The sequence below is a fragment of the Malaclemys terrapin genome, chromosome 4 (genome assembly GCF_027887155.1).
Source record: "Malaclemys terrapin pileata isolate rMalTer1 chromosome 4, rMalTer1.hap1, whole genome shotgun sequence".
NCBI classification, from domain to species: domain Eukaryota; kingdom Metazoa; phylum Chordata; order Testudines; family Emydidae; genus Malaclemys; species Malaclemys terrapin.
The window spans coordinates 86,879,361-86,891,712 of NC_071508.1; the positions used below are offsets into that span (position 1 = coordinate 86,879,361).

The 12,352-nt window shown below is 44.5% G+C and overlaps 1 protein-coding gene across 1 annotated transcript in view; it reads right to left on the reverse strand.

The window, feature by feature from the left end:
* LOC128835882 (cytochrome c oxidase assembly protein COX16 homolog, mitochondrial) overlaps positions 1–11,987 on the reverse strand; it is a 73,388-nt gene extending 61,401 nt beyond the window's left edge. Inside the window, exon 1 of the mRNA XM_054025759.1 lies at positions 11,863–11,987. Within this exon, the coding sequence (XP_053881734.1) occupies positions 11,863–11,958 (96 nt within the window). The 5' untranslated portion in view covers positions 11,959–11,987. The remainder of the gene's footprint in view (positions 1–11,862) is intronic.
* Between the last annotated feature and the right edge of the window lie 365 nt (positions 11,988–12,352).

Here is a 12,352-nt window from a genome sequence, read left to right on the forward strand (position 1 = left end):
GTTCCTGGATGATGGAGATTATTTTTTTCTTTTTGCTACAGGTGATATACTGTGGCTATATGACATACATGATATGACTGAAACACTATCATTGGCAGATAACTCTGAAACTATAGAAAGTGATGGTGATCTTGAGGGTGGATAGTCTTCAGAATCCTGTATGTTGAGGATGGATTCTCCTAAACAAAATAAGTCAATGCAGTTATTTAATTATTATTACCATACTGCTCATTTAGTATTACTCTTTGCATTCACTGACACCCAGTAGTACTTTAAAGGTGAAATTGTAAAAGGAAGATCTGTCTATTTCAGCTATTTATTTATCACACCTGCATCTAAAATGATACTCTATGGTACTAACAACTATATTTTTTTTGCTCAAACATGAGAATTCAAGAATAGTCCAGAAGGAAGACAGGCAGTCCTTAAGAAAGAAGTATGAAATAAAAAAAGTTTATCAACCTGAAGATCCTGCATGTTCAGTGTGGCGGGGTCCGCTTACCCCACACTAGCCCAGGCAGGGTTAAGCCCACGTTATTGACAGCAGAAGTCCTGCCTCCCTGGCAAGACTGGGCATGCTCCAAGTGCTCTAGTAGTATAAAGGGAGGGAGCCCAGCTCATTCTGGGCTGGAGGCTGCAGGGGAAGGACCTGCCTGGGAAGCTCCTGTGGAGGGCCAGCCACAGCCCCTGATTGCACCAGGAATCAAAGCCCTGCACGGCCTGCCTGCACCCAGGCGATTGGAGGAACTCTTGGAGATGACTGGCCTTGCCAAACACAGAGGACCTGACATCTCCTGGGAAACCTCAACATAGATTCTGGTAAGAAGTGACCCAGGTAGAGTGACTGAGTGGTACCTATCCGCCCCCCCCCCCCCCCGGGGAAACTCAGCGTGTTTCAGTAGGACCCACCTGCTGAGTGAGTGGCAAGGCACTACGCCACTGTTAAGGCCCTGAGTGGGGCCCAGTGGAGTTGGGTGGGCCCGGGCCCCCCTACCGAGGCTGCCACACCCCATAAGGGGTGCCCCAATCCTATAGACGCTGGCCACTAGGCCCTGCATCAAAGGGCGGCTCTATAGACTCTGGTCGCTAGACCACGCTGCCCTGCACTGAAGAGCTGCTTTATAGATTGTGACCGATGGGCCACGCTGCCCTGACTCTAGGGGCGTGGACTGTCACATTCAGACATGTTCCTTTCATCACCTTCACCACAGCTTCCTCCTGAGAAGGAACACTTCTCATGATGTTGTTTCATTCCGGCAACCAGGCCTTGCATTTCTTTGTTGCACTGTTTGCATTTTGCACACATGCCTGTCTTAACCACAGGTAGAGGAACTTCATTAAAATATTCCCAAACTGGGTCTCTTATGGTTTGCAGCCATTATAGGTTTTCCCTTCTAGTGAGAGTGGTATGGTAGATCTCAAATCAATGAAGACTACACTCAAAGACCTCAAGACTTCTGGAATATGCTGCTCAAACAGTTCCACCTTTTGTTTCTACTGCCTGTCCCTCCCTTCTCACATTTATCTCCGGACTTCTCCTTGTCCAGATCTATTCCACCCCCAACAATCTTCTATTAATTGAACTTTCTGAAACTTTCCACTTTTAGAGAGGTAAGGGATTGACTTTGTGTACACAAATTTGCAGAGGGACAATAGGGTTGAGGCCTGTTATTTCTCACCTCTATTTTATTTATTTATTCATTCATTTAAAAATATTTTTGCTGTTAACAAGCATGTTATCTCTGGAGACAAACCCACAGTTTGAGAACTGCAAAACTAATCATCTTTGATGGTATCTTCTAGACTGAGCACTGAGTTCCATTGGGTGGATAGAAAGATTAACCTAAATAATGTATACAGAAGCCCTTGGAACCCCATAAGATTGGATCCCTAATCCATGAACTAATTTACAAAACTTTTCTTAAACATTACATGAATATATTGTCTCATACTATAGAATTTATAATCCTTATTCGATGAGATGAGCTATAATGTATCCTAATTAAAATTTTTAAATAGATTTTTTTCCTCAAAGCATTTTATCAAAAAATCTGTTAAAATCAAAACTGATTTTAAAAGAAAATCATTGAGTTTTATCCACCCTGATTAAAACATTTACTCACCCCAATTATAGTAACCTGCAAATTGCTGCCTCACATTTAATCAGATGACCCAGCATACCCTATGCTGTGGACAACCCAACTGGAGAACAGAACCAACTTGAAAAAGCTCAGATAAACCTGTATTTTTTTATGTGAGAAAGCTGTTAATATTTTACACTTTATAGAATGTGCAAGAGAAGAAATAAAAAAGGTTCTGACTTCACTGCATGCTGAAATGTCCCTCTAACTAGTTATTTTGAAGCATTCAACATATGGATCTAATGGTGGTATTTTTTCATTGTTTTTTGACATCTAAAGGTCAGCTTTAAAAATAAATACTTATAACTTATACAATACTTTGCATATTAGTAGCACTGCCACCATAAATACCCTCTTAAACGTTCCAAACTGGATTATTCCTATATGCATCAATGATTATCTATAAAATAACCCAACATTTTACCGTAATCATGCATGCACAGAAGACTAACATGTTGCAAAGTAGAATAAAAGAAGGTGACGTAAGAGTACCATCTGTCACATAAATTCAGCAACCTCAGTAAGCGTTTTATGCAAAAACAATTGACATTAAATTCTCCTTAACTTTATTTTTAAATCTACCCATTCTCTTCTCTGTTGAAGTGTGTTATGCAAACAGTTATGGATGGCATTGGGCTGATTATTAAGGCTGCATTTCAGATGGAGAATGCTAGTGCTTGTCACCAATTAAAAGTGAGTTGTTCACTGATGGCATGAGAACTCCCTGACTTACTGCACTTCCCTGAGTTATCCTGAACAATCTAAAGCAGCCACCCTTAGTCTCTTGGGTTAGCAAAATAACAAGAGCCAATTTCTCTGACATCACCTAGCAATTTGCTGTATTATAGAATCCCCGTTGCTAAAGAAACTCATTCCTGCTGCAGCACCGATTGTGAAAGCCAACTTACAAAATTACATTTCCTTTGTCATAAATCCCTAAATTAATCACATCACAATATTCAATACTGGCAACTCAGATCATGCACTGGTGAAAAGAAAGCAGGAAAATGTTATGAAATATATTACTGGAGCAGTAATATGATAATTTTCAAGCCAGTCTTCTCCAAGACAGCTGCTGCCAAAGCCTCAAGCTCTGCATTGTGTAGCTGCAAAACTGGAAGTCATATGAATTTTTTTTTTTTTGGTTTGCAGTGATCAGAGTTAAAAGGTTTTGGGGGTTTCCTTTTTTAAAAACTGTTGTGCGTGCAGTTCAGTGCTGGTGAGAGGTGCCGGTTGGACAGCTCTGGAGAACGAAGTCCTCCATTTATCCACTAAACAAGTGCAGCAGCACTGGAAGCTTCCATCCCACCAAAACAGCTATCTGGCTCAACTCTGAGCTGGAGGGATTCCCCTCTAGGGCAAGGCGATAGTTTAGTCTCCATGGACATTTCAAATCATTGGTCCCTATGCTGTGACTGCTAATAAGGGAGACAATTAGTGCCAGCTGTAGTGGTGGTTTTGTACCATGAACATTTGTCTAAATGGGAAGTTTACTGAGACTCCCAACTCATTTCGTATGAGCAGCCTCCAGATGGTAATGTATAGTCCAGGGATGAGCAAACTTTTTGGCCTGAGGGCCACATTGGGGTTCCGAAACTGTATGGCGGGCTGGGTAGGGAAGGCTGTGCCTCCCCAAACAGACTGGCCACCGCCCCCTACCCGCCTCCTCAGAACTCCCAACCCATCCAAACCTCCCTGCTCCTTGTCCCCTGACCACCCCCACCCGGGATCCCCTGCTCCTAACTGCCCCCTGGGACCCTACCTTCTACCCAACCCCCCCTTGCTCCCTGTCCCCTGACTTCCATGACCCCGATCCACAGGCCCTCCAGGACTCCCATGCCTATCCAACTCCCTGTTCCCTGACCACCCCCCACCCCCGCATCTCTGCCCCATCCAACCGCCCCTGCTCCCTTGACTGCCCCCTGGAACACCCTGCCCCTTATCCAGCCCCCCCCCCCCCCCCCCGCTCCCTTACCATGCCGCTCAGAGCAGCAGGACTGGCAGCTGCACTGCCTGGCCAGAGCCAGCCACGCTGAGGCTGCAGGGTAGGGGGAACAGCAGGGGAGGGGCTGGGGGCAGTCAGTCAATCTGTGTGTGCTAAATCCAAGTGTGAAGACAAATGGGACAGAGAAATGGATTAGGGGTAAAAAAATCATCTCACATAAGCCTCATTTTTCCCCTCCCACCTTATCCCTTCTCCCCTTTCATTTGAGCAGAAATCTGGGTGGGATCATTCAGTTTGGTTCTCCTCCCCACAAAAGGGGGAGGGTCTCTAACTCAGGACTCCTCTTTGTGGCAAAAAGATTAACCTGATTTTCATTTCAGGCCATAGAGCTTCCTTTTGAAAGGTGCTAGAGTGCCTTGAAAAATATATATTTGATGCAAAGCACAAATTAAGAAAAAAAATGTTTAGGAATTGTGTGTTAGCAGATGACAACCAATAGAGAAAGGAGTGAACATCATTACAGTGCATAAATACTTCTAGCTTAGAGATCAGCAATAGCCTCTCTTCTGCTGCAACCTACCCAAGTTGAAAACAAGGGCCAGCCCTGCTGGGAAACCTACTCCTTAACAAACATTGCAACCTGTTGTTCTGACTATTCTGCCTCCTGTAGCCACTGCCAGCAGAATTCTTCTGCACTGTTCATACACAACTACGGAAACACAGAAGGGTGTGTATGTGTATTTCATGAGCAGATAAAATATACTAAGTAAAGGGCCCTGCTGACAACCCTAGGGCAGCAACTTGGTTTAAAAAAAAAAAAAAAGCAGATTGTTCTATTCAAGATTGGAGGCAATGGCATTCAGGCCTCAGATTGCAGGTCTCAGCACACAGTACTCCATCTTGATCCAAGCAACCAGATCACCTGGATCAGTTTGGAGCACTGCATATTGGGACCATATTCAATGTAGTAAGATGAGGCCCTGAAACATAATCCCTTGTATCAGAGGCCTGGTATGAGACTTAAGGCCTGAACTAAAGTAATGGTCAAGACTTTAACATAAGCAAAGTTAAACTGTGAGTCAGAGGCAGGCACTGCTCACAGAAGCTGGCAAGAAGGTGGCTGATAGTGCACGTATACGCATACTTAAAAGGTACTAAGCACTAGTAAGATAAACATGTGCCAGGATGGTACCAGAACATTCCGGTACTAACATTCCACATCGATAATAAGGAACAGGCTGACCCATCCTAAAGACAGGGTCAAAAGGATAATATGATGGATAGAGTTGTTTTGTTCGAATCAACATGTACCAGGAGAGAGACAGCAATATGTCAGGAGTGATGTGTAACTTGTTTGTACCTGTGTATAAGAATGCACCCTTGAGTAGTTGTCTTTTGTCTGGCCTAGGGGGCAGTGAAGAATCCTGCCACTGACTGAACTGGTCCATTGTCAGGGAGCACACATATACAAGCAGAACTGTCGACATCTGATCCGGGGAGTTAGAGACTGCGTTTCATTTGACAATAAACCTGGCCTGGTGCCTTATCGGAGTCTGTGGTCCATGGGGTTGCTCTTGGGGTCTGCTGTGCCAGCTACCTGTGCAGAGCCGGGGCAGCACACAGAGGGACACACACACACACCCACCCCCGTTATCATTGAACACAGCAGAGCATCACAGCGGTGATGCTGGATGACATTCGAGATGCGAATGGCTGGGGGCCACATTGTAAAGCTCAGTTTTGTCACACGCTGTAGACACTGCAGTCTATTTTTTTGGCAAAAAATCTTGTTTATTAAAATGTCCATTTCTTAACGTATGGGAGAATGCAGAAAAGGCATTTAATAGAAACCAATCTCAGAACAACAGAGGAAACAGCAACCCATATGTTCCTTTGCGTGAGCATTAGCAAAAATGGGCTTTTTCAACCAGACTGTTGTCATCTTGCATTATACACAGTGCATAGACTGGTCAGGTGACAAGGGAATTTCACTCAGCAGCTGCAGCTGTTTGGAGAACAAATATGCTGTGGTGGTCAAGCACAGCTTACTGTTACAAACAACACTGCCCCTTTCTTTAAAAAAAAATAAATAAATAAAAAGGGAATCCTAGTACCATTTTAAAAACTAAGTTTACTGCCACCCATAAATCATAGGTGCAAATCCAGCTAAGGTTTATTGTGACCAAGGCTCTTTCCATCTGCTCGCACATTGGTGGTTTCTGAGCGTGAAAAGATATTGGTATAAGTTCAGTTACCATTAGACTAATAGCTACATTACAAAAAACAAAGAAACCATCACCACTGTTGCCATTAACTGTCCCCCTAGTTGTCAGTATTAGGACAGGGCTAAAAACTCAATGAGCCATGGAAACAGAACTAACCTCCTGCCCCTCTCTGTGATTCCACCTGATAAGGACCGAGACATATTGCAGGGCTGTACAGAGGAAATGGGGGAGGAGGAGGAGAAGGAAGCCAACATCACCACTACTGTGTATCATCTTTTCTGAGGATAAACAGAGGACTACAGTCTACATGACTCTCAGGCTGGCCCATTCTACCAGCACTAAATTCACACATACACAATCTATTCAAAATGAAGTTGGGGTCCTATTCACAGAATAAAAGAACATTGCTGTGTTTTCGGAAGACATTCATTCAGAAACTCTCTTACATGCCCTAGACCTAAATCAATGCACTGAAGGACTAAGGAAAGACACTGTACATCAGCTAATTCAGGCAGCCGTACTAGTTTACCAAACTAAGACCAGAGCTGAACCAGCCATAGCAGACCATTCAGGTGTGCACACTAGCTTCCAGCATACCATAGGCTGTTTCAAAGGATGGTCTCACATAGAGCAGTGCCATACTCCAGAAAGGATGCAGCTGAATAAGAGTTTAGAAGCAGTGGTGCAGCAGGGACCCAGTACAGAAACTCATCTCATCATTAGATTAGAGGAGCAGTGCTTGGAATAATAGCCACAGACACATACCGGTGACAGCATATGAATCAGTGGTTGGGAGAAATTGTTTTAAAGACTAAAATAACATTAACAAAAGATTTTATCCTCTATGTACAGCACTAGTAGGTGTTTGTTTACATATACATCAGTTTACCTACAAGACTCAGAAGCCATTTTGGGTCTCAAGGATAAGTATTAAGGCCCATTTGTTCTTCATCTACACATTCTAGGCATATGAAGATTTAAATTCAATATGTTTCATACAGTAAAGTGTATTTTGAACAGAAAAGTCACGAGGCAATAAATATAAATTCCCTGAAGATTCTGAGATTCACATTCTGTGAATTTTTAGTGGAATGCTATGTGTGAGCTTAAGGGTGCCATGATGCTGGCAGAGCATCAAGAAGCAGAGGAAATGCTCCTTGTGTGTTTGTAATGGGAGTTTTGGCACTTGATGCAATAAGTGAAGACAATGTAGTAACGATCTGTGTACCCAGAAATTAACGTCAGCAGTGTCCCTTAGAATCTTTATTCATAGCAAGAATCTTTCTCAATTCTAGGATGTGCCATCTTCACTTAGATCCTACAAGGTAATGGAAGTGAAATGTGCTCAGCATATTACAGGATCAGGCATTCAGAAATTCACCTACTTTTTGGAGTCTGAACCCACTTCATTAAGAGATCCTCAGATAGCCATTTATTTAAATACATTAAAAAAAATAGAGTGGCTTCACCAGACCATTAGGCCTGCAAGAGACTGCCCACCCAAAAAACACATTGCATGGTAAAAAGGCAGGCTCCAGAATGCAGACAAAAATCTTTCTGAACACTAGTCAGAGCTTCCAGAGCTTTCAACTAGCGATAAAAATAACCCCAAAAAACATAAATCCAAACTGTCCTGCCAGCAGAATGTTTATTAATTTAACCAGACAAATAAGTCTTTAGTAGGAGCCTGGCAGACCACTGTCATTCCTTGATGGTGCTTAGAAGTACTGACCACTTATTCCAATGCTGCTGGTGTGTTCCTTCCTGGCTGAACTCTGTTCCCTGCTCTGTATGTGACACAAAGAGCAGAGTGCTGATTAATAGGAACACACAAAATGGCAATGCAACAATATGCACAGCACTTTCAATGCCAGAGGCAGAATTCAGAGGAAGAATGGGAAACACAAGCCATTTTTATTACAGCGCAGAGAGAGAAACCGATAAATGTAAAGAAGACAGAAGAATCTACCTTTATCAGGCTAGAAAGTGCAATAGTTCAAGATGCTACAGTTGAGACTATATCTCTGTATGCAATAAAAAGTTAGAATTCAAGATGTATTTTAAAAAGGTCTACCTGCTATGACTCAAGTTCAGAGCCTCAGGTTTCTGTTTTTCTCTTACAATATCTGATGGCAGAGCAAGAATCATAAGAAGCTCCACATTTATATTCCTTATACAGCTTTAGGTGCTTAGAAAGTCATTGGCTGTGGCAGACAAACGAAGAACAATTAACTTGACTCTTGGCTACTACTGTGAGCGTAGGAGGTGATTTGCAACACTCATTTTAAAACGTTATTTATTTGTAATTTTTAAGTGAGTACGTATTTTCTTAATCATTTGGAAAAACAATCTGTATTTGTCTGAAGGAAATGCATTTCCAGTCACCTTTAAATGTGTTAATTGCACTGAAAAGTAATCTTACATGCTCAGTGTCTCGGAAGAGTGTATGGTGCCAGCTCCATTGGCAGTAGTACAAAGAGCCTTGCTGGCACAGTATCATCTGAAAGTGTCACAGGAGGAATGGGACACTGACAGACATATCCCTATTCAGGCAGACAGAATTATCTGTGGAATAAGAAACAACACTGACTGAAAGCTAGGACCCTTCCTCTGTAATGGAGAACCAAGTGCCATACAGGCCTGCATGATAACCTGCAGGTGGTAATGAAAGAGTTAATCCCCCTGTTCCGTTCTGAAATAGGAAAGGGAGAGAGATGGATACAGCAGGAAATAAAGATAAGTACACTAACTGGATACACAGGCAACACAGCCTTCTTCCTCACAAGGTCAGTGGAGTTCATTCCAACATCTACACAGATGTTACCATCTTAGTGCTTCAGGACTCTACACCCTCTAGCATTCAAGCTGCTAAATGCTGTTCCATGCCAGGTTACATCACTTTCCTAAGCACATGTTGCCTTATGCCAGGCACTGGTATCACCATATGTCAAGTTTGTAGAATTAAAGAAAATGAGATTCACTGATTTATCTTGGGGGTGAGGGTGGAGATCTGTCCCTGTTCATTCCATTGATTTGTTAATTCGCACTCTCTACAGTCCAGCTGGTGTTAGGAAGAAAACACTCTTTCCTGCTAGGATAATGTGACTGAGGAACTTTGATGATCATGTTACTCTCAGAGGCTGATAATTTGAGGCTTTAAAGATCACTTAAAAAGAAAACCTCTTTGACTCAAAGCAGATAAAAAATAGTCTTTAAGATTATCTTTTTCACTCAGATCTGCAGAAAGAGTGGCAGATTAGACTTCAAGTTGTAAAATGAAAGACAATGAGGTTCATTTCAAGGCAGTTTGAATGTATTTTTAAATGAATTTAGTGCTGATGAAAGGGCTGACAGACCTCATGACTAAAGACCTCTTTTTATCAACAAAGCAAGTATGGCACAGGAAACAACATTCCAAGTTTTCCTCACAGTAAAACAATGCTATATGTACCAACAACTTCTGAAGAAATTAAGCCTCTATTCTTTTTGGTTGCAAAGACATTGTTGCCTCAGTTCACAGTCAGTATCTTCCTGACTATGCACACAGATCCAGTGCCACTGCTGCTGCTCCTAGCTTCCCAAACAGTATGAGTGAAGTTAACAAGATTCTGTTTAGCTTCACTGATGCTATTCAGAACTCCTTGAGCAGCTGTGAAATTAACAAGAATCATATCCTCACCACTCTCTTCCTGCACTGGAAAGCTCTGGAAAGCAAAAGAGAGGGGCTCTGAAGTATGTACAGAGGGAGAAAAACTTTAAAGGGAGGGGGCTAGGAAAGAGATATAGTATGAGACTCTCACTTCCCAACCAACAATAAGGCATCCCCAGGGATAAGAGCTATGGTTATTAAGTGTTAAATTTGTTACTAGCCTTTTATTTGAAATGTCACCTTGTTGTTGCATTAAGGAAAGGGGGTAAGTAGGAGCCCCTGATTTACCTTCTTTACATCATTGTTTTACATATCTCTATCAAGTCACCTCTTTGTCTCAACTGTAAAAGGATTAAATTGTATACTTTAATATCTCCTCAGACAGAAGCCCTGCTGTGGGGCTAAGAATTGCTATTGCCTTTCTTGATCCCCTTCCATTTCTACTTTATCTTAGCTTTTTTGAGATGTGTTGACCAAAACTGAACAAAGTTTTCAAGGTGAGGGTATACCATCAATTTATATAATGGGATAACATCAGGATTATTTTCCACTATTTTTCACTCACCTTAAAAATCTTGTTTGCTTTTTTGACCATCACAATACATGTAGATCTTTTCACCGAGCTGTCCACATTGCTGGCTAGGTCTTCCTTTTTGAGTGAAAAGAATGAGGGGTACTTTCGCACCTTAGAGACTAACACATTTATTTGGGCATAAGCTTTCATGAGCTAAAACCCACAAGTACTCCTTGTTCTTTTTGCTGATACAGACTAGCATGGCTACCACTCTGAAACCTTTTTGAGTGGTTACATTTAAAACTCATCAGCACGTTTGAGCACTTGAATTATTTCTGCCAATATGCATTCTCTTACGCTTACCTATACGGAACTTTATTTGACATTACCCTGCGCAATTGCACCACTTTGTTTGGTTACTCTGGAGTTTAATTCCCTTTTCTAATCTTAGTTATCCTAAATAATTGTGCAGCATCTACAGTTTTGCCACATCACTCATCTACCTATTCCTTCATTTAAAAGTACAGGCAGCACAAAAAGCCATTGCAGAGCTACAGCTCAGTAGTAACTAAACCCAAGTCTCACACACACACCTCTATACCAGTAGTTCTCAAACTTTAGAAACTGAGAACCACCGTTGTGATTTAAAATTTTGCCACAGACCTCCAAGCCCCCCCCCCCCTTTGCTTGCCCTCCCCCTCCCAGCATTAGTGCTGCAGCACAGACGCTTCCTACATCTAAGGAAGGGCACTGTAGTTAATCTAACCCGCTGAGAGGTTAAGCTAAGTCATTCATAACCGAGCAGTGTCTATAGTGGGAGTAGGGTTGGCCGATGTGCCTAACGGGTCTGAGCGATGCAGCCAGGTAGGGAAGGCTCTATGTGAACGAACGAACACCAGCAACACCATCGTCTAAGCGCCTGATTTAAACCAACCAAGTTTCCAACAGCGCAGCCTTTGAACAGCGCGCTCGGAAAGTCTTTCACAAAGAAATCGGGGTTTGCCCGCCCCGGTTAGCGTCTCCCGGGGTCCGCCACAACCCAACCCGCTCAGGCGGGGCCTGTCCGCTCTCAGCAGCAGGAGCTGACAGCAGCGACCCGGCTCCGCACCGAGCACCGGCAAGCGGAGAAGGGGACCCCAGCGCTCCGCTCACAGCGGGGCTCGGAGGCGAGGTGCACGGGGACAGCGCCTCGTGAGCCGGACACGACACGGCGGCCTCAGCCGGGCTCCCCCGGGACCGGAGCGGCGGGGACGGGAACCGAACCGGTAACGCCCCCCACAGACACAGCCTGGGCGCGGCGGAGCCTCCCAGTAGCGGGGTCACCGACCGGCTCCGGAGAGCGCCCCCGGCCGCGAAGAGCGCTACTGGCCCCGCCCCCTGCTACTCACCATCATGGGGACCCCGTATCGCAGCGTCTTATTCTTCACGAGCGGCCGCAGCCTCTCCAAGCCCCGCCGCAGGCTCCGCGCCGCCGCCTCCTGCATTTGGCCCCGCCCCCAACACTTCCGGGAGGCGCGGTCCTTTCAAAACCAGCCCCCGCGGACACCGCGCCCTGAGCAACTCGGTTCCGCCCCGCTGCAGGGAGGGGCCACGCTCAGCGCAGGCGCAGCCATAGCATGACGTGAGCTTCAGGAACGCGACTGGACATCCCCCCCCTCCAACCCCCCGCGGCACTCGCTGCGGGGCGCCCCGCTCAGAGAAGAGTCGGGGGGGGGGGGGCGGTGTAACATTAAACTGCTTCCGGTGTAATTTGCGGCAGGTAGCGGGTACTGCAGGGAGGTTCCCCATGTCGCAGCGAGCAACTTCCGCTCGCCTCGCGCCCGCTCCAGGGGTGGGCGGAGGTGGAAGGGGGGATTGTGAAGCATGAACGTCACAGCT